Below are 27,910 nucleotides of genomic sequence, written 5' to 3' on the forward strand. Positions count from 1 at the left end.
AGATCAGGAGATCGCGCTGGACACTCGATACGTTGGATGTCTTCCGTCCCTAGGTATTCTTCCACCACTTTGACTCGATAGGGACGGGCATTTTATCAATCAGAAGAAACTGTGGGCTAGCTGCGGCCCTCAAAGCCGCACATGGGTATGCAGAACCTCGTCTCTGTACCTCTGGCCAGTGATGGATCTAGCTTCGAAGATGTGCAGGTCAGTATGATCATTCATTATAATGCCAGCCCAGACCAGTATGTCACTACCAGCATACCTATATCTTTCCACAATGTTCTTGGGATGTAAGCGGGTTCACTGTTCGTGCGAGAGCAGAGTGCGATCGGAATCGCTCTAGGAACTAAATCGGGCTTCATCCGTGAACAGTACGCGGCCCCATTTGTTGGGGTTCACTGGTGGTGTTCTCGACACCGCTGTATAGTGCAGTAAATCAAGCTCAAATTTTAATGAAGAAAGGAACAAATTAGTAACAAGCAGAAAATTGGTACGGGTGTTGGGAATGATCTTCTAAACAACATATTAAAAGTCCCCTGAAATCCCAGGTGACCTTCGCCGAAATATTGGAAAATGGCGGCCGGGTGTCAAATGAACAATACCCAGATAAAAATAGCAATATTTTCGTTATGGTTGAACATAAAGAGATAAACTTAGTGTCGTTTTATAGAACATAGATAACACAATATTTTTTAAAGAGAAAAAAAATCATAAATCGCATGCTTTTAGAAATATTTAGCTCTAAATTCTAAAATTCCGAAAACTACCGTCAAACTGATTTAAAATTTTATTGAACTTAGGATGTAATTATTAACAAGTTAAAATTTGACATAGATGTTGATAAAGATTATTTAAATGAAATACTAAGATCCCACAACTTCTTCGTTCGCCATATTGGAAAATGTACAAATGCCCGAAGTAATTGAAAGATAATATTTTCTTAAGTGAAATACAAAATCTGGAGCGGGCTAAATATTTGAGAAACTGTAAATGCAGTCGATCCGAAGCCAATTGGGATCAATGGTGGTGCAAAGGGGAAATATTATGACGTGTTTAAGGTTGTCCTCTGCCATCTAGGAATCAACTTGTTTATTTTAAATGGCAACATGGTTGTGTGACACATTAAACAACATCCTCGTTCGAAGAGAAACCCAATGGTAAGGTTATTTTTCCAAAACCTACAACTGTTTTGAAGTTGTGAACAGTTTTAAGATATGTCATATGTGAAATGCTGTGAAATATATTGTGCGAAGTTTCGAAATGAAGGATAAAGGTAAAATAAAAAGCGAACTTTATAACATCTCAGATTACGTATTCTTTAATAACCAGGAAAAGAGAGAGCTAACACACATGACACAAGTACAATCACATGACATGTTCAGCATGCCCACCGTTCTGTTCTATGCATATCCTTAACCTTGAGATACAGTGCTTGTGCACTCTGCGAAGCATAGTTGGTGATATTTGTTCACAGGCAGTAATGATTCTCCTTTTCAGGTAGCCAATGTCAATAATTTTACACTGGTAGACAATAGGTTTAAAGTGCCCCCAAAGATAGAAATCCAACGAAGGTAGGTCGGGGAACTTGCTGGTCACTCAACTGGTCCATGCCGACTTACCCAACAACTGGCAAAGTGTTCAATGAACCATCGATTACATTAAGACCATAATGCCGCGGTGCCCCATCTTGCCAACATTGATGAAATCAGTGTTTCCAAGCGTATCTCCATATTGTGCAGCATCCAAGGTCCCGTCAATGAAAACACGTCCAATAAGTTTTCGCCCCATATTCCACACCACACAATTACCTTAACTGCATCTTGCATCTTTGAAGCATCTATCCAATTAAGATGTGTATTAAGATATATGTGCAGATATGTATAAACTAGTTCATGATGCAAACTTGACTGTAGTGAAACATTAGTTCTGCAAGTAAGAAAACACATTTAGTGGATTAAGCAGATTCTTCAGATAAAGAAATTACATGTGAGAGAGGAGTTGGCCCTACTCGCTTTTTGGACGTTTAAAATAGGTAGAAGCACAGTACCTACGCTTTCTGCATATTGTGAAGTCCAGTATTTGATCTTATGTTGTGGATTTTGTTGGAGGTTTTGTGGTGATCCCTGATTCCTCTATACTTCTTCCCGTTCTAATAGCTTTTTTTTTTTTTTTTTTTGCTTCATCGCTTATTTCTATTTTGGTTATGCAAACTGGTTTGTGCAACTATTAAATACGGCTCTGCCATTTTATTGGCCAGGGAAGAAAAATAGTTTTAAACAGTAGTTTTCTGCCGGTGTGGAGATTCTACGACATCAAGATTAGACTTCTGATCTTCTTTCTCTAGTTGTGGTGGTGATATTGAAGTATATAACAGCGGAGAGGATTATATTGAAAAATAGGATTTTGTCTAGGTACTGCTAAATTGACATTAACTTTATCCTGTAATGATTCAAGAAACTGCGGTAGTACATTAATGTATATACAAGTATAGTGCTAAAATTATATATCGAATTGAGCTTTTTGCAATAGAGAAATGAAAACTGCACCGAAAGCAAATATGTCTATGAGCTTCTTCGTCGCTAAGCGGTTATCGTGCGCGCCTTTGGAGTGGGAGTAGAGTTGGTTCGATTCCCGGTGGGAGCTCATGTCACATGGTCTCATGATCACATGATCTCATGGAAGCATTAATAAAATCTGAACTATTATAGTGGTTCGGATTCCAACTTAACCTATAAGTCTCTGTCTCATACAGCCTCGGTGCTGAAAAGAAACACTAATCTTCATCGAACAAACAAACAGATATAACCCTACTTTAGTCTCGCCATTCCATTTCAAAATGAAATGAAATTTTACAGTTTAATGTCCCACGAATATGCCCGTTAGGTTAAGGAAGGCGATGACTAAGGGAAGTGAATGACGATGGAATAATTAGTGGAAGGAAATGGGAGTACTCCGAGAAAACCCATGGAAACGATGCTGTCCACCACAAACTAACTTCTCCGGGGATTGAATCAATGCGCTATTCCATTTGAAATCAAATGAAATTTCTATTTTTATATCCCTTGGTTATCCTGTATTGCTTATAATCGACGGGTGATTAATGATACTGAATGATTATGAAATAATTGGTGCAAAGGAAATGTGAAAATACATTGGAAGACCCAAGAAATTCAACAGCAATTATCCATGTGATTCATTTGCTACAAAGTTAACTAGTGTTGAAAGCAATTGCTCCAATTCCATTGCTCACATTTACTCACTGAACTCGCATTTTACACATTTTACACACAATATCTTTGTTTGTTTGTGTCTTCGTTTGTTACAATTACTCCTTTTGCAAATGCCCAGTTGGTTTGGGTGCTCACTTGTACGTACCCAGTCAAGGTAGAGATACTGGATTCTGGTGCCTCTGGAAATGTAGCTTTATCGCTGGTGCAACTTTTGGGAGCGTATCAGAAAATCGCTCCATTAGTAAAGCAGATATGAGTGCGTACTCGGTTTTCCTATTGCCCAGCTTGCATACACCTTTTGCAGGGTGCACAAACAGGAATGTGTGTGTGTGTGTTTTTGTTTGTGGGTGAAGAAAGAAAAAAAAAACTTAAAATAACAGATAAATTTTAAAAGAAATGCACAGTATACTCTTTCCTACATCACATCAATTCGCTATCTCATATTTTACGGTAACATCACCTCCGCCATATTTATATAACCATATGGTAACACTCATATTCAAATCGCTATCAACAATCTATTAATCATTACTGATATATTATGAGAGTTGTCTCTTGATCCCTGTTGTCATGTGACCACTCCACTCTAAAAAGTTAATCAATTTATAGTAAATAATAATAATAATTAATAAATTAAATTACCTCTTTTGTCCTCTTCCCTCCGCCCTGCTAAAAGCTCCAATTCAGCCACTGTAGAAGCTACAAATTAATTACGTACGATGGCAGCGCTTGACAGTTGAGTGTTGACACTTATCTACAACGCGACATAACGGGTATGATTCATCAGAGCTATATATTTAGCTTCAAAGAAACCAATGTTGAGATATAGTAACAAAAATACTTTAAGGGTTAAGCTTGCGACGGAAGTTTCTAGTAGTGTGTGTGGGCACAGTGCTAGAGACGGCTTCATCAGAGCTACACTATTGTCAAGATTATCCATGCCTACATTTTCGCATAAATCAGAGTTTGAAGTCATTAGTAATGGTCGTAAACAAGTATAGGGGAAAATGGAAATTTGTAAGGGACGAATTATGTAAAATTGTAAACTTGTAAATACAATTGTAAATAATACACCGTAATCATTGGATGGCTAGTTGTGTAGAATGTGAGTGGAACTCCAAATGCAGCCATCTCTTCGTGGTGAGTAGCGCCCTTACCTTACTTCTTTTAAGAAAAAAAATGTTTAAACATCCATTTTTTTCTAAACTCGCAAATTTTGTAAATTTTGGACAGCAATGCGACCAAAGGATACCATATAAATATGTTTCATTTATTTTAATGTTGTTTTACATGGTTGAAGAAACCTTTAGGCCATATAGGATCATCATCATATCTTCTTTACTCGTTTTAAAAACATATTGAAAATTTATTGTTTTACCGAATCTTTTAAATTTCAATGGCGATGCGGGACCGGAAGATTTTTTTTTTTTTTTTCCCTTATACCAACGGCAACTTTTGCGCAGTATAGCGTTCCAGAAAAAAAATCGAACCACCGTAATGTACACATTATCATAGTTACAAACTTTTCGGTATTTTCTTCACAAGGACCAATATTTATTTCTCCCTGACAACATAATCTAAGTGGAGCGGATTGGCTCACTGGTACACTGTTCATTTCTTATGCGAGGGTTTGCAGTTTTGGGCTTCAATCTTATCTTTCATGAAGCACAGAGCATTGGCGATGCATTCAATAAAAATTTCCTCGAGTTCCTCCAACTTTCTTCATTCCACCATTTTATTTCACATCTACATTTCCCATTTCTTAAGAATTACCAATTATAAAATACACGTAGTGCAATCTTATTCCAGTAATTCTTCAGGAATATTTACACTTCATTTCCAAAAGTCGCGACTATTTGTAATTAGCATCTGTACGTCTTCATTGTGCGACCTGTGTTCAATTTCTGTCGGAAACTCATGTCTTCCTACATTCGATTTCCGAATACATTTTGCGTGATCGGGTGCTCAAATCCCGATGTAACGCTATATATTCGCATGTGCACGCTTCCCCCGTTAAGATCGCATCTGTTTCAAATCTACCCATTAACTTATGTTTATTTACAACTACAGATCAAAAATTTCTACTCAGTATACAACGAACGTGTTTGCTTTTACTATACTGTAATTTTATATAAATATATACTTTGCATATAGCAATTAAGTAATAGTTCTCTTACGCCAAATAATTAAATTTCTTAAACGTAAGTGTGTTATCTGTGCATACTTTCACACGCAAAGAATTATTTTATAATCAAATAGTTATATAATGAAATGACAATCAAGTTTAATCAGTATTATAATGTTCATTTCCAACCGTTACGTCATCACAGGCAGAGGGCGCTCTTTGGTGCAGATCAATCTATGATTTTTCTTTTATCATTCAATTCTTAGTTGTGTCATTCTATGAAGATCAATTCTGTGAGTGGATGTGTTTGTATGTGTGTCTGTGCTGCTCAAGAAATCAACAATAATAAAAAAAAAAAAAAAACACACATTGGACGATCAACAATTGTTTTCTCTAAGGGCGTTTTAAGAAAATAATAATGATGTTAGCAGCTCCATTCTCCCTTCCTTCGCCTCTGTCAAATCTTTTTTTTTTTTTTGTTTTGTTTTGTTTTAATACCACTTGCTTTCTGTAGATCTTAAGAACAACTATGCGTTAAAATTCGTCCTTTTTCATTTCGTTTTTATTTCCGGTATAATTACGCAAATTTGTATTGTTAATTGGTGATTGACTACAAGATATCTATACATTAATCATCTCTCTAATAAGATAATTACCGTTCATTCTCTGTTTCCATTATTTCCTTTCTAATTGATTCTTAATTGATTCCTAAAGGTGCGGAATCAAATCCTAGCTACTATTTAACTTCTAACACCTTCTAAACATCAAGAAAAGAGGGCGATTTAGGATTTAGATTTATGGGCTTTCGGCTTCTAAGGCCATTTAGCCCGTCATGTTTTCAGGGATGACGTCCCTCGGCGAGTACACTATCCGGGGAAAGGGAAGGAAGAGAAGATTGGGAAAGGAAGGAAGCGAACTGGGACTTATAAGTTAGGTACCACCCCGGCATTTGTCTGGTGTGAATGAGGAAAACCCAGGAAAACCTCATTCACGATGGTTGGCCTGAAAAAGCGTTTGACACTTTTTCGACCAAGTGCCCTCACTGGGAATCGAACCCGGGACCTGAAAAGAGGACGAATCTTCCATTTAAAATGTATATGAGCAGATATATGACCGCAGCCATTTCGATGCATAATTTGTTAAGTCAGAAACTTCACCTAGAGAGGAAAAAATTACACTAATAAGTCCGTTGTTATTGTAACGGTAACCTACTTATACTTAAAGAAGATAGCCACAACTATGGAATATATGGATTAAACAAGTTGTCCTTTACGAAGTAAGTGAAAACGCTTTTGAATTGATCTTCATTTTTAAACGTTGAAATCTTTATCAATACCCTAGTTACTGTAAATAACTTAAATACAAGATTGACCTTCGACCATTTCTCGTAACGTAAAAGGTGTGCAACCTGAATATGTTTTATTTCAAGTTTCCACTACGTCAGTTCGTCATTCATAACAGTTTAAAGTTAATCAAGTTAACCAGTCACTTCGAGATCTATAGCAATGAGAATACTTACGCGGAAGATTTAACTCTTTCACGTATTTTCTCACCAAAAATAATAAGGACGGAGTAGGAACACTAGTTACACTCAGGAAACGAGCCATTTCCATCGCTGTTTTTCTTACATCCAAGTTACTTGGTACAGGATGTACTCTTAGGAATGTTAAGAAATCTCTTCCGCTGAACTTCCACGAAGTTGGAAATAAGTGTTTCACTGACATATACGGGATACGATTTTCTCGAATCCATCTGGAATAATAATAATAATAATAATAATAATAATAATAATAATAATAATAATAATAATAATAATAATAATAATAATAATACATTTTATTGTCATTAAGCTACATAGAGCAATAAACAAAGTCATAATAAATACAATTAGTAGTACATAAATATAAGTTCATAATGAACTATAATTAAAATCAAATATCCAATAAGACAATAAAGACTGTATTCAGAAGATATATTTTATATTTATGTTAATAAAAATGCAGAGAAGAATAGCTTCTTAAGTTCTCTGGCAGCAATGACGCAAAAGTTGAAGTAATAACAGTAATAGTTTTAGAGATAGTATAATAGGGATAATAGAAGAAGTTTTACTTATAGAACTAGTAGATATGTCAATTAAAGTAGTAGTGGCAGTGTATATATTGACAATGTCAGTTGTATTGCAATCGCTAGAAGAAAAACAAAGATTAATGAACAAAAAATCACTACAGGCGGAAAATAATAATAATAATAATAATAATAATAATAATAATAATAATAATAATAATAATAATAATAATAATAATAATAATAATAATAATAATAATAATAATAATAATAATAATAATAATAATAATAATAATAATAATAATAATAATAATAATAATAATAATAATAATAATAATAATAAAGTAATAAAGGGAAAGAAGGTACTAAAAGAGGATCATCAAAAGAGTGAATTACATCAATGAGTGTTCTATATTGGTCGGCCTCTTTTTAAAGTTTTCCTATCTGCGTAGCAAAGCGACAAATAAATTAAAAACTATATAGTGATTTATATTTTTGAATAGCATTTTCTGCAGTAAAGAAAGATAATAAATAATAACAAGAACACAAATGCCCGCATGTCTGTTTTACGTGAACTTGAATTAATTATAATAAACATTTTTATAGAGGGTGCGACAACTAAAAGTAGTCCGGACATTAATATTGATTATTTTTAAACAATTTTATTTATAGTTACTAGGCATTTTTTTTTTATTTCTTATTGTATTTTTACATTTAACAAACGTATACTACAATATGCTCTGTCCGATATTCCTGTTCCTCGGGATAATAGCGTGTTTGACTTCTGAGGGTTTTGCAACATGAGTCAGCGCACGTCCACAGTATTGACTTCATATCTTCTATTGACAGATAAAGCAGTCATATTAACCATTTCATTCTATTGACAGTTCGTATTTTCTTATGTGCTGCAAGTTTCCTGTTATAAATGGACAAAGAATTTCGTAATTACCTTCTGTGTTGCATACTTCTGAGGTAATGGTGTATCGGGAAACACCTTCCTGAAATATGCTCTGACATCCTTGAATGATCTCAAAATAAAATTTCTTTCCACTATCAATATACGTACCTCAATATTTAAGAGCGTTTTGCAATTCGAAACTGAGCAACCTTACAATTACTATTTGTTTTAACTGCTGTTGATAACCACTCTCACATTTTGTTTTAGTCACTTGCGAACAAATTTGAACCAGTTGCAATCATTTTTGTTTAAAAAGCTCACTTGCAAAGACACAGTAACGAATCGTTCTCCGGGGTCACATTTAGCTGCCGCACTCAGTAGTATATTACAAACACTTATGATAGTGAAAACAAAAGTAGAGAAAAAAAAGAAAAAGTATTAATTTTGCTATTTTACAGATAGTCTAAGCCAATAGCTGGTTTTGAAAATATTAATATGGAGCATTTTATTAAGTGCTGAACCCTTAATGCGGTCAAAAGACGAAGAATTGATGTTACTCAGTGCACGAAGCTAACATTTATTTTTATGGCAAACACAGGATAGTTTAACTTGAAACAAATATTCAACTTCTAACTCTTACTGTAGTCAAATGCTACCCGGATCTACTTTGGTTTTTCGTGTTTTGGACGTTCTAAACGCAACACAGATTTTCCTTCACTATATCAGTGTAAACCAAGAGGGTGCAGTGAAAAGCGTATGTCGCACCCAAAAAGTAACTTGTAACTATAAAATATCAATTTTACAGGTAAGTCTAAAGAAACATCATTGTATCTAAAGAAACCTGATTATCTTTTGCGCTTTTGAGAATTGTAACATTGTTTCAATATGTATAGTGTTAATTACTGTACAGAAAACTTGTCTTACATACAAATGACAATTATTACATGTTAAACATTAATAATTTAAATTCTACTTTGAGTCTCGACAGTTATTCTGGGCGTGCATTTCTAGGCCAGTTCTGAGAAACTACTATGAAAAGATATAATGGCAGAAAGAGGACACTGGTAAAATCCTATGATTTTGCTAGTGATCTACTTTCCTAAAGTAAGCTGGACTTTGCATCTCGAAACCTCATTGAGGCGCTATATTTCCAGGTGAAATAAAACGTGGAGGTGCATAATGTCAGTTATTTCCTAACATTTAGGCATTAAAAGCTACATATTATGGCTAGGTCCAATTATTAATTTCGCAGGCAATCATTTTCTGGGGTAATGTCACCAATATAACAAGAGTGCTTACAAAACAAAAGAAAATACTAAAGGTAATTTTAATAGTTCTCTTTCACACACCTAGCAGATCACTCTTTCAAGGGCTATGGTTATTACCATTACCATGTACATAATATCATTCATACATACGGATAAACGAAAGTATGTACGAATCCGGTTACATCATTCAATTCCACCTTACATCAATACAATACGAGAAACAGCAATGATATCCATATACAAAACTTTAAATTAATAAACGCTCAAAACCCGACACACCAACGGTAAAATTATCGTTACATAACCGTCTGTTCTACAACATATCATAACCAGATCTATTTGTGTAAGACTAAGATTAGAAATTAATTTGCGTCGAGCAAAAGGGGTATGAAAGGGAATTCTTATTTTTTTCTAATATTCACTTTGTTATTTAAATATAATTGTTGTTAGTATTTGTTCACTGTTAATATTTGTGAAGTATAGTTTTCAAACATTTTGTATTTTCTGACGAGTCCACACAATGACACTCTCTTTTCAGTCAATTCTGTGCCCAGTCACCGGAATGAATGTTTTATCCGCAGTGTATTTGTTTTTCTTATTGAGAACCTAAAACGCCTAAAGGAAAAGCCGAGTTTTTGAGGCGACTCGAAAACCGTTCTCTCATGAAGGAAAATTATCGATATACTATTGTTTGTCGAACAAAAGTTTGGTTCAGTAATAAAATATAATCATAAATGAAACACAATCTTGTTATACAGTTTTTCGTTTGCAATTAATCTCTCAAATTTTGTGTAGCAAAGAACTAACGATCATATCAATAGTGAAAAGACGCCTACATTTGGATAAATTTCTAATTACATTTTTTATACTAATTTGAGAATCCTGAAACTAATGGCACTAATGGCACTATTATCTAATATATCCGTCCATGGGGTCACAAAAAAAAGATATATATTATTCATATCCTGAATTTGAGATCATTTTTCTAGGCACCCTATTGACGCATATGTTCAAAAACAGCTTACTTTCCGGGAGCAAATACTACACTCGTTCTATCTGTAAATGTTCTCATAGTCATATCCCACTAGGAGACTGGGCAATTTATGCTACCAATCTTATGCAGCTTGAAAATCTCCAAAACCGATTGTGCCAAAACAAGTTAAAATTAATCTTATTACACTTTCGAAAGGGATCTATCCAGCCATTATTGGCTGCAAAATTAATAACATTTAATCGAATAGCAATGAATTTTGTCTTTTCCTGCAGTGTCGGTCAGGTTACTGGAATAGTTTTTGAATGACAGTCGAAAATATCCAAAACTTTATTGTTCACTTCTTCGTGTGGCGCTCTTCGTACTCTTTTTTCCTTCCCCACTACAATTTTGCTTCCACACCTGGGTAATAATAACTTTAGTACGATTTATACTGGACATTGTTGATTTAGAAACACAAAATTCTTCTGCAACTTCGTGAAGCGTCTCCATTTGTTAAGGCGATTCATAATCCCTTTTTCCTGCTCAATAGAAAGTTTATTTAATTTGTGTTTACTTATTTTAGAATATACATTATACAAACACAGTACAAAATAAGTAAGAATCATGGAAGAGAAAACTTCAACCTCTAAGCTTTTATCTCCTGGAATGAATTTCAGCTCTCTACGTTTCTTCCCTACTTCTTTCCTCTGTTTTTTAATGCTTTATAAAGACACAAGAACCTGGAACTTCTATGTATATATGTAACGCCTGCTCTTTTCTGTAATTACCACAGTAAGTTATTCTTTTATTTCACTAATAACAATGTGTACAACACCAACATTATTTACAAGTGTCCGTCTCCTGATTTAAATAGCTATTCAACATACAATATAAAAGGTTTCGAATAAATAAAAAAATATAAGCTTTTGTTTAGTTCGTAGCAAAGACGTTCGAAATAGAGTAGTAGTACAGCAGTGTTAGGGTTGAGGAGTTTTATTGTGATTTCAAATTGTAAAGCAAGATGAAAAACAAATGTGGTTTCAAGAATGGCCGTTAATCCGTGCCACTCCGTTTACTGGACCGGAGTCTGGTAGGCATTTTCACCGATCCCAAGAGTTTCATCAAATACATGGTTCAAGTATCATTCTCACTGAGAAAATTAAATGAAGACGTATATATGTACCGATAACGCGACAGAGTTTCAACTCACCTTAATGCTATTATTCTAGTTGATGTTCTTTTTGTGTGTTCACATTTGCTGATCCCACGTGTTTTATACAGTATATACAATCGATTGAAGAGGGTACAAATCTCAAGATGAGTGTCGTAATAAGAGTCGAAACCTATTGTGACGAAAGCCATATGTGTGAAATTAACTTATATACTTTCGAAATCTGAAAAATTAGCAGAGTGAAGAAATCGGTTTTCAAATATTTTGGTGCCTAATTCTAAAGAAGTTAAAAATTGTGACGGAAAATTATGAAGTTTGGTGTTATATTAAGTGTGCATTTTCATGCTTTGTCTCTGTGGAATTTTTATATACAGGGTGTTAATGAACCATACCAACAAACTGTAAGAGGTGATTCCTCACATCAAAATAAGAGAGAAAGTTTATATGTATCAAAGGCGAAAAGTGCGTAGTTTCAGAGCTAGAGCTGTCCAAAATTGCGAAAAAGCCAAATTTCTAAAGGCCCTATATCGAATTCGAGAGACTGTGAATGGTAGTTCTTATCAGCGTAAAGGAAGACACATATACATAATCTAAAAGTGCATATTTCATCAATTGTCAATAGGTGTAGAGGGTATTCCCTACAGGGTACAATTCTCAGATATGTTTTCAATAAAGTTTTCAGATATACCCTGATTTCAAAAAGGGTCCAAAGGAGGCACGAGGTAAACCTTGACAACAATGTACACCTTGTCTCAAAAAGGTTGAGCGCATTCTTTATTGGTGTTTTGAGGCAAAAATTTTCAAAGTCCAACTTCGGGTATCTTCGGGAAATAGTAAACCAGGTTCGAACCTCCAAGCCAGCCTTTGCAATCGGGAAAAAGTTTGCAGATGTGTTTTTCTTCTTTTAGATATAATAAGACTTGTTACCAAGTGTACAAAAAAAGAAACATTGATTGAAATATTTAATGATACAATATTTCGAAACTTTGTATTAATGTCAGTTCATGTTTGTCATTTAGGTCTCCATACGTGATGGAACATTTAGATACGTAAACGAATCTTTCCATATGTAAAAGAATGCTCAAAGTTAAGACATAGAATATAATTATCACCTGAGTATTAAAATAAAAGTCAAAGTAGAACAAAAACAGCGTTTCTAGTGGGTATGAATGTCATAATTTTCTTGAGAACCGTTATACATCGCTAAAAGTACCTTAGCAGAAGTCCTTGTGTTAGCTCACTGGTAAGCTGTTGGATTTCAAATCATAAGGTTGTGAGTTCGAATCCCGTCATGGCCAGTGCTTTTTTAAAAATTATATTTTCCGCAATGCATGAAAAATTATATAAATTAATGACATTAAATACATCAGTTGTATATATATAACATAATCATTGCAGAGTGTAGTAATTATTATGTTTAAAATATAACATCTGAAATAGGTAGGTGTTCACAGTAGGTCTGTATTATATATATGAGAATGTTAAATACAAGTTAAGAAACTCGTTCACTAGCAATAAATAAATCATGTAGTGTATTTATTTGCAGCTATTTGTCATATAGAGGGTAATTCTCGACATTCATAATACAGCATGTCATTTATGTTCTTGAAAACTTATTCGATGCATAAACCGAGGGTTTAAACAGAGAATCCAAAGTCGCAACGCTCGCAAGAAATTCATGAACCCCAAAGGTCACGTGAGCAGACTGGAATTGTCCTTATGAAGCTCGCCACAGCAGAAAGTCTTTACATAGATTTTCAATTCAATTCCTGACATATGCTTTTGCAATGTGGAAGTGGTGATGCCTTTAGTCGCTCTCTCTCGCTCTGTCGCTCACTCTCTATTTATAGAGAATATAAAAGTGGATGTATGTGTGTGTTTCAACATAATTCTGATATATCTAGCGCAATTATAACTATATTTCTTACAGTCTGGAAAAGAGTACTGTCGGGATACATATCAAAAATGCTAGAAACGGGTCGATATTAGTATCGAATCCATAGCTTCGTGGTCGCTTAGGTGAATAGTTCTACTTTCAATTCAAGTCCAATTAAGCTCCCATTAGCACCCAGGGTGGTTACGTAGCGACATAAAAATATCGAAATCAACCGATATTAGAATCGAATCGTAAGTTTTCAGCGCCGCTAACAGTGCCGCATTTCCCATTAGTCTACATTAGTCCACATTTCACATTAGTCCCATTGCCTAGAGGGCAATATATTTGCAGAGTGCAAAGTTTAAAACTTGAATAATATTTTAATTTTTTCCGTATGAAAAAGTTAAAAATCAAGAGCAAATATACTATTTCATTAACAATCCTCTTTTACTGTTCTAATATGTATAATAATAGCGTAAGAAATCTAAAAATAATTCAGAACACGTTTCACATTTGTTATATTTTTGTTACGTAGTTCTAGCTGTAGCATGTAGTGAGTGGTATTTAAATGTAATAAATTCACTAACTAAGCATATTCGAATTAAGTTGTATTTTTAAGTTAGGGATGAAGGGGCGGAGAAATATGTAGTTATTGGGGGCGCCGAGAGCAAAAGTGCGTAGGGGCGCCGAGCTTTTAAATGCAACACTGGTCGCTAAATTAATTGGTAGAAATTTTAATGTCATTTAAGACCAAATTTAATCCTAACGGTGGCAGTATCCGTTTGCTCTCCTAGGAGAAATGAAAGGGGCTGACATCAAAATAATATATATATAAATAATTTTCGAGGTGGATTAGGTAAAGAGTGGCACTCCAGGTGCTTAATGATATAGAAAATTAGTTTTTCTTTCTTTTTTTTACGTTGGTCTACTTTTCCTTGATTTGAGACTTTCAAATTCCATTCTATTTTCTACTGAAATGTGTCTGTAAGGCAACTAAGAAATAATTATATATGATAAATTTAAATTCATTTTAATTCGGAAGTTGAGAAACACTTTCCCATTATATATCGTAAAGGTCAGATCCATCAGTATTGTAACAGAGAGGTGCTTGAGCCATTGACGGTAGAAATTCAAACTCCGATAAGTGATAATTTCACAGTCTTGTTTTATTACAAGTGTAGCCTCTTTAGTCAACGGAGAAGAGGACGTGGATCATGGGTCAGAGTTGATGTCGATGGGTGTTGGTGGGTCGGAGTTGGTCGCAATGGTTCAGAGTGGTTCATAGTTGCTGGTGGGTCAGAGTGAATCACGATGGATGATGGGTCAGAGTGGGCCAATGGGTCATTTGGGTGGTGGGTGATACTGGATCATGGTGGGTCGTGGATCAAATTTTCATTGACCCACACCATCTCTGGTTAAAATTGTACTAAAGATAAGAGGCACCGAAAATGCATGTCGGCTATTATGCTCAAATTTTGCACATAGATAGTACCCCACCAGAAAGCAATAAATCTGAAACGGTTCACGGTATCACCTCCTAGAACTCGAGATGTAGGGGTTTGTCTGATTGGCTAAATTAAGACGTCAATGATTTATCCATCAACAAGCAAACTTTTTATGATCGTTTCCGTGGGGAAATCAGGAGAACACGTGCCTAGTAATCGTAATATTGATAGTTCGCGTCCGCTCCGGGGTATTTGTTTTGTGTTTCTTTGACTCACCTAAATATAAACAAATCACACATATAGGCATTTTAACATATTTTGGGAGAGTAATTTTGTGGTTCGTTGTCGTTTCATCGCGTCTCTGCCGCTGGTAGTAAAGTTTTCAAAATGGAACTGGGGCCACCGCGGATTGTCGCTGCGGGGCCACCAATTTTTGGCGAGAGGTCAATAGTTGACCATCTGTAGTCCACCGACGCTTACAGCTTAGGGTAATGAACGATGTCTTTGCCTTGTAGATGGCATGACTACCGACGTCGGCAGTCAACTAGCTTTTAGTATTCCTTTACTAACCATCTATCGTTCATGTTTATACATGGTGTTGTAATAATAATAATAATAATAATAATAATAATAATAATAATAATAATAATAATAATAATAATAATAATAATAATTATTATTATTATTATTATTATTATTATTATTATTATTATTATTATTATTATTATTTGTAGTAATCGTAGTATAATTGATAATAGAATAATTATATTGTCTATGTATTGTCTAGGTAGGACTACACACAGGATTTGGCTCGTTTTAGTTTGACTCGACTCTAATCCGAGTCGAGTTGGAGGATATTTTTCGCGCCGAGTCCTAGAGTAGACCTCAAAGATGTCTGTTTCGAGTCGAGTCGAGTTTCAAAGAAAAGTCGTCGTGCCCATCCCTACTAATGAGAGCTTAATCGGAGTTAAGCGAAATCGAAAGTCACACTATTTATCTAAGCGACCCCGAAAACTATGAATTCGACACTAATACCGATCATTTTCTAGCAATCTTTTATATGTATCCCCCTCCCATTCACCATAGGTAACCCGACAGCACTCTTTTTCAGACTATAAGAAATTTGGTTAAAATTACTCTAGGCCAGTGGTTCTCAATCTAATTCCTATCACGATCCCCTTTTATCACATCCTCTTGCCAGCGACCCTTTTATAATTTGTGTTTTATAATAAGCTTGTGTGGGATTTTTAACATACCGGTACCTATTTCTATAATAGTAGAATCCATTTCTTGTTTATAGTGAACAGTGCCGTGGCATGGAAAATCAGCGCTCGGGGCGAGAGTATACGACGATGTCTCCGTACATATGAGTGAGGTCGACAGACTAGCTGCGAAGCGCCACCATGGTTGGCACGAAGCTCAATAAAATTTTCAAAAGTAAACCCTGCCTTTCCTTGATTTTGAGCACATTTTATTACGTTTGTCCTTCTATTTTATACATGTGCACATGCACTTTCCTATAGGGATGCACGCGAGACGTCTCGTCTCGTCTCGCATTTGCGATACGAGACACGAGACGTGAGTGAAAATTTTATGCGAGACGCGAGACGAGACTAAATCATGCGAGACGAGACGCTAGACGAGACTCGGTTAAGTCTCGCACGAGAAGTCTCGCGAGACTTCTCGCAGTCTCGCAACATTTATGAATTACATTTAATTGTATATTTAGTAATTTTACATTTATTGAGTTTTCTAAGTTGAGCGTTAATGCCTCCAGGAACAAAAAAGTGATTGGGGCAATAGACATTTTATGAGATTTATTATTAATCAAGGTTAATTTTCAGAATTAAAGCCTTCTTTAGTTTCTAAAAAAGAAAAGCTTTGTAAATTGGAAATTTATTACAGCATAGATTTAGGACTTTTTTTTTTGCGACACAAACACATACATGCGGGCACGCACGAATACATGAACTTCTATTTTTGGTCTAAAAAGCGAATAAGACTCCCTATTGCTGCGAAATGTGATATTTCTGTTGTTTCTGTCTTTTTCACTTTACTACTAGTGATTAATGTTGGGGGATGGCGGGGAAATCCCCTCTCGTCAAAGTTTATCCCCGGCCCGGCTCGCAGAAATTACATGATATTTTTACATGGAATAAGTATTTTCTTTCTATATATTTATCAAAAACATCCCCCTCTAGTTCGGAAGTTTAATTCAAATACTGGTTTGGCAGGATGTCCCTATAGGTCTCGTAGAAGATGGTAGGAATGGTCCTATATTTGTCAGTAATTGTATTTTCTAGATCTGGCAGTATAAGTTGAAAGCGAAAGTTGATAAAATGCGATAATCCAACATTGCTACAAGTGCGAACGAACCAAAAGAATTGGGTCGTATTGTGTTGTGAGGAGTTCTTTTGTTGTGTACAAGCGCTTTTGGTGGTATAAAAACATCTTTATACTGGAAAATCACCCTTCAAGGAAACGACCAAATGTGTAAATGTTGATAGTGGCAACGATATTTTAGAAGAGCCAAATATTGCTGGACACCTCTAAGCTGGAAAACAAAGTTGGATCCAGCAACAATTTATGCTGGTTTTGCTGTAAATTATGCTATTAATTTGACGAAAATTAATGGTCCAGCGATCAAATTCCAGCACAACTTTTCTTTTAATTTGGAGCGGAGGGGACACAAGTTCGAATACCATGTTGAACTCTAGGTTCCGTCTCCTTAGGATGTTATGAACATTCATCCCATGGAAAGCAATGGCAAACCACCATTCACCTTGCGAAGGGACTTTTACGTGAAATACCTGCCTTCGGACAGAATATCACATCATCATTCATTAACAGACATAGAATAACACATTGCAAAATTTTGACCTAGAATATAAGCGAGACTGCGAGACCATGCGAGAAAGTCTCGCGCAAGACGCGAGATGAGACTCAAAATTTTATGCGAGACGCGAGACGAGACTTCACATTTGCGAGACGAGACCTTACGCGAGACGAGACCAACGTTTGAGGTTGCGAGACTAGACGAAACTTTTCCATTTTTCGTCTCGTCTTGTCTCGCGTGCATCCCTACTTTCCTAACATGAGTAACACACTTCCTCCGAAATTTGTGCCCCCTTTTTTCGGCGCCCGACATTGACAGTGGATACAGTAACTGTACTATCTATATTCTCAACGACGAAGGTGCTGCTTCAAGATGGATGTTAAACTCCTTCATTGAAGAGGCCATTAACGTATCTGATCTAAGTCCACAACTTCTTGACCAAATAATAGAATGATCATGCTACAAGTCTTTGCAACTGGTTTTCTGTAACGAAGACTTGGACAAGTTCTGCCTGATGAGGAGAGAAGAATATCCTGGTCTGGTATCAGCTGCTTTAAAAGTAATAATTCCATTTGCTACATCGTACTTGTGCGAAAGTTTTTTTTTCATGGTAAACATTAAAACAAAGACAAGAAATCGCTTATCAGTTGAAAATAGCTTCACAATGTTCGTCACGAAGATTGAACCGGGCATTGCTGCACTAGTGAAAGTACACCATGCTTAGGTATCTCATTAGGTTTCAATTTTAATTGTATTTCAATGTGCAGGTTTTGTTCCATGTGTATTTTTCCAGTATTTCTATATACAGTTCTCATTAGTATCATAAACGTTTTTCATTTAAATTCATTTTTAAACAACTCTGCACCCTTTGGCAATGTTCAGTAGACTTATTTTTTATTGTTCTTTACAGTATGTATAAAAAATAAAAGTATGCCTATCAGAACAAAATTCAAAATAATTTCCGGTATTAGATTCTAACTATATTTATATCTTCCGCTTATCTTCGCGACCCCCTAGGGGCCACGACTCCCAGGTTGAGAAACCCTGCTCTAGGCATACATGAGTTATGTTGGAACATACATACATACACTTTTATATGTATTAATGCAGATAAGAGAGAGTTGAGAGAGAGCGATTAAGGTATTACCGCTCTCAATCTCTATTCTTTACTTTTGCGATTCGTGAATTTCTTACGTGACAGTTTGGGGCTAGCTAGTTTTTTGTCTTGAACCACGATCCGATTTTCGATATTCTCTACCTAAATGCTGTAATGCGAATATTGAGAAGTTACCTGCGTATGAAAATAGCTGAAAATAAATACATTACATAACTTATGGATTCGGATGGATTCGGAAATATGGTCCTACACGTAAAACTGGTAATTTACGATCTTCTGGTTGTCCGCATGTGTCAACCGAAGCCGAAGATGCGAGATTAGTAAACGAAACCCGTTTAGACCCACTAAGGACGTCTAGACAGCTAAGGGAAGCTTCTCTTTTTCCTGGTAGTAAGCATACAGCTCTGCGAAGGCTTCGTCATGCTGGGTTACGTGGCTGTGTTGCTGCCGTGAAGGAAAAACTCTCAGACGACCACAAAATTTACCGTCTCGCGTTTGCACAGGCGAATGTGGGTCGCAATTGGGAAAACGGAGTTTTCTCAGATGAATCCATATTTACAACATGAAATGAGGGACGCCGTTTTGTGTATCGCCCGAGAGGCACCCAATATGACCCTGGATGTGTTGCTGCTTGAAATCGCAGTGGCCATGTATCTATTTCATGTTGGGGTTGGATTTTCAGGCGCGGAGCAGAACAGCTTCACAGAATTGAAGGACACCTGGACAGTGCTCAGTACTTAGATATTATGAGTAATATCATGGTGCCATCTGTACGAGTATTTCCGCCTGATGGTGTAATTCAGTTCCAGCAAGACCAGTCACCAATACATACTTCCCGTGTGGTTCAGGAATGGTTCGCAGGGCAGCCTGAGATTGATTTAATTGACTGGCCGCCTCGTGGAGCAGACCTCAATCTCATGGAAAATATGTGGGCAGAAGTGAAGCGTACTCTAAGGGATAGTTGGCCTGAGGCAGATCCACCAAGTACCCAGGATGACCTGTGGCATCTTGTTTCCGAAGCATAGCTGGAGGTAGGGGAAGGAGATAAATTTGTCACCCATTTAATAGATTCCATGCCCAGAAGAATGGGGTGTGTAATAAATTCAGAAGGGTATTGGACACAATATTAATGTCCCCGTGCCTTAACTCCCGAAAACAGTCCTTTTCAGGGCTACCTAAACGCTTCTGAAAATATTTCTAGAAGTAAACCACTCCTTGAATCCGATTTCTGTGCAATTCTACTAAAAAAAAAAAAATCTCTGCAGGCTTTGAACTCAAGACGACCTCATTAACAAGCCCGTACTCTACCAGTGAGCTAACATGAACACACAAATCCAACCTGAAGAAACACGACTTTCAATTTCCGGTATTCCATGACACTGATGGTCATATACTTTGCAAATGTTGTATTCAACTTGGGATATTCCGCAACACATAAACAAAGCGAGAGAGAGAGAGACAGAAAGAGAGAGAGAGAGGGAGAGAGAGAGAGAGAGAGAGAGAGAGAGAGAGAGAAATGAATATACAAAAGCATATTCAACGTATTCTAATGAGACTCTAAGTAACGATATTCCGTTCTAAAGAGAATTTGTGTTTCTTCCCGTGACGTTAAGGGGATCGCGAAAAGTTATGTGTCTTGAACCAGGATCCGACTTTGGATACTCTGTTTACACACTTTCTATATCCGTAGGAATATACTGTATTTCACGAATGTAAATGACATGCTGTATTGAGAATATTGAGAAGTTACATCTGTATGACAAATAGCTGCAAATAAATACACTACATGATTTATTTATTGCTAGTGAACGAGTTTCTTAACTTGTATTTAACATTCTCATATATATAATACAGACCTACTGTGAACACCTACCTATTTCAGATGTTATATTTTAAACATAATAATTACTACACTCTGCAATGATTATGTTATATATATACAACTGATGTATTTAATGTCATTATTTTATATAATTTTTCATGCATTGCGGAAAATATAATTTTTAAAAAAGCACTGGCCATGACGGGATTCGAACTCACAACCTTATGATTTGAAATCCAACAGCTTACCAGTGAGCTAACACAAGGACTTCTGCTAAGGTACTTTTAGCGATGTATAACGGTTCTCAAGAAAATTATGACATTCATACCCACTAGAAACGCTGTTTTTGTTCTACTTTGACTTTTATTTTAATACTCAGGTGATAATTATATTCTATGTCTTAACTTTGAGCATTCTTTTACATATGGAAAGATTCGTTTACGTATCTAAATGTTCCATCACGTATGGAGACCTAAATGACAAACATGAACTGACATTAATACAAAGTTTCGAAATATTGTATCATTAAATATTTCAATCAATGTTTCTTTTTTTGTACACTTGGTAACAAGTCTTATTATATTTAAAAGAAGAAAAACACATCTGCAAACTTTTTCCCGATTGCAAAGGCTGGCATGGAGGTTCGAACCTGGTTTACTATTTCCCGAAGATACCCGAAGTTGGACTTTGAAAATTTTTGCCTCAAAACACCAATAAAGAATGCGCTCAACCTTTTTGAGACAAGGTGTACATCCAGTGCTTTGGAGGGAAGTTAGAAATGTTAGGAACCGGTAGCTCCATGTTTCTTTGTGTTCGAAGTAACGTGTGATGATATGTATTTCGTCACGGTATATTTCACGATTTCTTCACTTATAAGCGTGAAAGAAAACATCGCAAAATGCGTTTTCCCGAGTACCAGAAACCTCGCTGCTGACGACCCTTAACACTTCCTACATCACGCCAAAGGATTCCGTGTTCACTGCTATCAAGGCTTATCCTTTGCCTACTCTGGATTAATTATAAAGTCAGAGCATATTTCAAAATACGGTTGATGGCATGTCTGGGAATTTCACCCTGCAGGGAATAATCTGTACACTCATTGAACATTAATGAAATATATACTTTTGGATTGCGTATGCGTGACTTCCTTTATTCTGGTAAGGACCACCATCCAGTCTCCCGAATTCGGAATAGGGCCTCTCGATTTTTTTTTTCGAAATTTCGCACAGCCCTAGCTCTGAAACTATGCACTTTCCACCATAGGTCCATATGAACTTTTTCTCTTATTTTGATGTGAGGAATCACCTCTTAAAGTTTGTCGGTATAGTTCATTAATACCCTGTATATACATCTTGTCATTCTGCTTTTTGTTAGGCAAGTGAAATGTTTTGTAGGATGTATCGATAGTTGCAGGAACTTTATTTGGGAGCAATCCAAATGAAATCGACCAATGATGGTTGCTGACTAAATTTAGTTTTTTATTAATTTTTTACCTAAGTTTGTACCACATTTAGGGAGTTGAAAACGGGTATTCATTTATTTTTTTAGCGGCGCAGGTTTTGTCGTAGTGCACATTTTGAACATTTGGGAGCACATTTTGAACTTTTTAGTGCATTCCGTTAAACACTGTAACTTTTTAGGTTTTAAAGATAAGGAGTTCAAACCAAAACCATATGAAAGATAACAGAATGGACAATATTGAGACGTCCTTGTGCACATTGAGACGTCCTTCAGAACGTCGAGGAAAGAAGCTCTGAACATTGAGGTTGGAAAATTAGAAATTGCAATTTTGGAATGTACATTTTGAAACGAAATAAATGAGACTCATCTTTAATTCTTTGTCTACATAGAGACTAGATAATAGACAACCCCAAACAAGTTTCAGATCTGAGAACTATATACTTGATTTTTTGGAAATTTTTAAACATTGCGAATTTTCGAAAATCGTGTATTTTCACTATCAAATATCTCAGGAAGGACAGAAGTCAAAAATCCCGAATTTGCACAAAACAGACGATAGTTATGCAGTAACAAGTGGGTAAAATTGCATCACTGAGACTCGAGCAGTTTCTGAGTTATAAGGGATTTTTTCATTGGGACTTAATATCATGAAGCGCCATTCGATTGAATATAAACTTTGTAGCAAAGGTCAAAATAACACGAAAGTAGTGTTAAATGGGTAAAGTGTCCACAATTTATGAATCATATCTTGTACAAAAAACGAAAGTTGTCTGTTATTTCTGTTCTGCCTATAGCGCTGCTGTTAAGACACCTGTGAGGTAAATAGTTGACTAGTTTGTGTACAGAGTTTGACACTGATATTGAAAGTACGACCTGTAGGCAGGCGTAGCAGCTGCTCCCGCAGTGCGGGGGGGGGGGCGACGTATAGGGGGCCCCGAAGTCTTGCGATGATTAAAGATTTAAAGAAGTAGAACTTCAATCTTACTTCTATCGGCTTTACAACTAGGGCCCCTTTTCTATATAGTTTGCGGGGGGGGGGGGGGCGCAAAAGTGTGCTACGCCACTGCCTGTAGGAGTTGTGAACTCTGTGGGTGTGAGTTTTCGGCTAACCTTAGTGATTGGCACCAACACTTTGTCATTCGTACATAGTTTAAAAGAGGTTCTTGGGTCACGAGTTCATGGAAAAAGGGATCAAAAAGATCGTTATTTTCCTGACTGATGCCTTCAATTCCCCTATTCACAATTTCTGTCATAAATACAGGCCACTGTATCATTAGGTCCAAATGACAAAATGCTATGTTCTGGAAGTACTGAAGTACTGCAATCAGTAAATTCATCTGATTGTGAGTATTCGTAACATCTGATTTGTGTTTTCGTCAGAGGTACAAATCTATATATATGATATAATCTGGTATTAATAATTCTTTCACAAGTAGCAAACCTCGAATTTCTTGCTGTTTGACTGCACTTCTTCTGACGAAACATAGATAAATTGTATGTTTGAGATACTATAACACAAAACCTGCACATCTGTTCAGTTTCTAAAATCGTGAATTTCACATCACTGCAACAACTTATAACTCAGAAACTACTCAAGTATCAGTGATGCAATTTTACTTACTTGTTACTGCATAACTATTGTCTATTTTGCGCAAATTTGGGATTTTTTTTTTTTTTTTTTTTTACTTCTGTCCTCCCTGAGATATTGGATGGTGAAAATACACGATTTTCGAAAATTCTCAAAGTTTAAAAATTTCCAAAAAATCAAGCATAAGGTTCTTAGATCTGAAACTTGTTTGGGACCTTGTTTACTATCTAGTCTCTATCTAGACAAAGAACTGAAGGTGAGTTTTATTAATTTCGTTTCGAAATGTACATTCTAAAATGGCCATTTCTAGGTTTCCAACTTCAATGTTCAGAGCTTCTTTTTCTTGACGTTTTAAAGTATATCTCAATGTGCACAGGACATGGAATGTTGTCCATTCCATTATCTTTTATATGGTTTTAGTTTACATTCGTTATCTTTAAAATCTAAAAAATTACAGCGTTTAACGGAATCCTCTGAAAAGTGCAAAATACGCTCAGGCGCCTATACAAAATGGCCACTACGACAAAACCTGCGCAGCTAAAAAATAAATGAATATCCGTTTTCAACTCTCTAAATGTGGTATAATCTTAGGTAAAAAAAAATAATAATAAAAAAAAATCAAAAATAAATAAATTTTGTCAGCAACCTTTGACCTGAAAATTGGTCAATTTAATTTGGATTGACCCTTTGGTAAGTTCATTCAAAACTGTTAACTATTACTGATTTGCAAGAACCCCACTGTGAACCCGGACACTAAAACTGTCTCCGAATCGTTCATCCCCGCAGCAATTTGCTGAGTCCTATGTTTATAGGTATACTTACGTGTGCGCGCACATTGTTCAAAACAAATTTATATTGTGAATAAATGTATTTTGTATTTTCTTATTTGTTTTTTTTTTTTCTTTTTTTCATTTTGGTCAAAACTCTTAGTTTCAAGATTTTTAATCACTTTGAAAACTTGTAATTGATTTATTTGAAGTTTAGTTAACGATGTACAGTTTCAAGTTTGAAAATTTTATTTCTCTAAAAAGTTCAAAATTTTTGTTTCGAATTTCAAGTTTAACAAAAATTTAGTGTTGAAAGTTTTCGTTCCTAGAATTTGCAATTTAAATTTTGTTTTTAAAAATATAAAAATTTACTATGAAAACCTTGTTTACAATTTGAAATCTGTTATAAAATTTACGATGAAAATCTTGTTTAAAATGTTTATTGGTTTAAAATATTGTAGTTTTTACTTTGAAAATTTTTAAACATTTCAGTTTTTAAAAAATTTGTGAAAAATTCTGAATTACTGAAAATTTTTGTTTTAAAATTTTTATTTGAATTTTTCTTATTTTGTTTTAGAATTTAATAATATGACGATGTTTATTTAAAAAAAAAGGTTTCCATTTTTTTAATTTTTAGCTTGAAAACTCTCCATTACTGAAATTTTTTGTTTCAAAATTTAATTTGAATTTTTACATATTTTATCAAATTTTTAGTTTAGAAATATTTGTTTAAAATTTTTGATATTATAACAGCATTTCGCACTTTGAACCTAAGACGTGGTCAGAATTTAGAGTCTAATTTCATTAGTGAGAATTATTTTTCGTGTAATCTGAGTGACTGGTAAATTATTACTTTAAACCTCAAAATTCGCAATCACATGAGTCTATCATTGGTTAAAAATTATTTTCTGACATTTGATTGGATGTTTAATTAACACTTTAAACCTTACAATAGTAGTCACGATTAATCGTCTAAAGTTGTTGGTGGAAAGATATCTGACTAAATTTGATTAGTTAAAATCAAAATTTTAAACAAATTTCTCATTAATTGAAAATATTTACACAAACAGACTTCCTTCCGTAAGTAAAACAAACAAAAAAAAAAAAAATGCAAAATTATATTTGAAAGGAATTTATGATTCATTCCTTTATTTGAATCTACAATGGTGCCCTCCTAAAATATAGGAACCGAATTTGATGAGTAGGAAACTTTCAGATACCTGAGTGAGATACACATTTGGCCCAGGTATAAGCTCTCAAATTTAGGGAGACAGTTTGATATTTTTCTTAGGACAATACTAGAAATTTAAACCTTGGTATGTATTTGCACTGATACACATAGCAATATTAGCTATATGTGGAAATTTAGACTTAAAATCTTGTAGGTTATTATTAAAATTAATTGACGCACAAATTGAATTTCACAGCTTGGAACCTAGGATCTGTAGTCGCAACTCATAGTCTAATGCTGTTGATAGATTTTACTCACTTAAAGTGTATCATTGTGTCTCATTAACAAGTTTTATAATAATTATATATATATATATACAGTCAAAAATCTTCAAACAAAAAATTTAAGAAAATTAAAGTAAAAGTTTAAAACCAAAATTTAAAACTAAAAAAAAATCAGGAAATGAAATATAAACGAATTTCTCAAACTGAAGAAGAATTGAATGTGTAAATCTTTTTTAAAAAAAAAATGCAACAAAAAAAAATTCAAAATTTTCAATAAGTGCAAAACATTAAACAGAAAATGAAATGAGAAATGAAAAAATATTCAAACAAATTTTCAAACCAAAAATTTGAACAAACTTTCTCCGGAACAATAAGAACTTTCAATTTAAAATCTCAACTACATTTTTCTAGTAGAACATTGTCAAGCAGAAATATTTGAATAGTAAAATGTTGGACAGTTAACTGTCAAATTTTATTCGGTTTATTAACTACTTAATTAACAAAATAATCTGTTTTCAACTACGCCTCTACACCAACGAATTTAGAGTATGGCTCGTGGCTACCATTTCAAGGTTCAATATTAATTGAACAGCCATTGAGACTGCATCAAAAATAACTTTTTACCAATGATCTTGGACTATGAATCGTAACTGCAAATTCTGAAGTTTAAGGTGTGATACTGTTGTTCTGTATCAATATGATTTAATAATTACCTATCTGGTTTCAAGTCCAAAATTTCAACAAGTGAATGATACTATAACATTTATCAGATTACAAAATTTAGGACATGTGTGAATGAACGTCATAACCATTTGGGCGTCATAGCCGTGGATTCAAACCTTGAAGAACATAAGGTGACAAAAAGATAAACAGAAACAACAATTTACTACACCAATAACCTTAAACCGAATTCTGACTGATGTTCAATATAAGAAATTCGTGCATATCAATCGATGAAAGCAAAATTTTAAACACAACTCAAACTAATTATTTTAATCTACTTTTTTTCATACTTCTCAATGAGTACAAAAAATTTCCGAACTTGTAAAATTTTAAACAATTTGTATATATATTTTCAGTTTTCAACAATTTTAAACAAATATTTGAAAGGGATCAACCCAATCAGATTAAATAGACGATAACTATTCACCAATAGCTTTACACCATGAATTGTGACTAAAGATTAGTGTGAAGTTGTTGTTCTTACATATCACTCGATGAACGCAAAGCTCTGAACAAAAATATTCAAATTCTCGATGACTGAAAAAAAATTTTGAAACTAAAAATATAAAAAATTTTAAACAAAATTTCAAATAAAAATTTTAAAATAAAGGGTCTTTACTAGTAAGATAAATTGGGTCGTTATTGATCCAAAATGTTACCCTTGACCTAAAACTACCTGAAAAAGATTTTTTTGGCACCCTACCCCACCCTTCACCGAATTATTGTATCATACATGCTAAAAGTTGAATATTAAAAAAAAAAAAGGGGTGCTCGAAATATTTTGAAAGTTTTACAGATTGTAGATATTACGTAGGAGTAAATGTGCATTATTTTCAAAAACATCGATGTTCATTTTTTTTTCTTTTTTTTTTTTTTGCGTGTTAAATATTTCAAAAATTCGTAGAAAAAAAATGGGGGTGAGGGAGCTGATTTTCTGTTAAAAAATTTTGTAATACCCTTAGGTACAACGTATATTTTTTCCAAGGCCAACAGTATATTTTTTCCAAAGTGATAGCAACATTGTCAAAAAACTGAAAACAAACGTGTTTTTCGCACTGTTTTTCTACCACTTTAGGTATCCTCAAGAT

At 34.7% G+C, this 27,910-nt stretch overlaps 1 protein-coding gene across 6 annotated transcripts in view; it reads right to left on the minus strand.

Annotated features, from left to right (window-relative positions):
* The window catches only part of LOC145688428 (TATA box-binding protein-associated factor RNA polymerase I subunit B-like), a 321,407-nt gene that overhangs the window by 72,438 nt on the left and 221,059 nt on the right, over positions 1-27,910 (minus strand). For all 6 annotated transcript variants that reach the window (XM_081762649.1, XM_081762648.1, XM_081762646.1 and 3 more), the window contains one exon: positions 6,878-7,110. In XM_081762649.1, coding sequence (XP_081618775.1) covers positions 6,878-7,110 — 233 coding nt within the window. The remainder of the gene's footprint in view (positions 1-6,877; positions 7,111-27,910) is intronic.

Source organism: Thermobia domestica, chromosome 6 (assembly GCF_964235325.1).
Source record: "Thermobia domestica chromosome 6, izTheDome1.hap1.1, whole genome shotgun sequence".
Taxonomy (NCBI): domain Eukaryota; kingdom Metazoa; phylum Arthropoda; class Insecta; order Zygentoma; family Lepismatidae; genus Thermobia; species Thermobia domestica.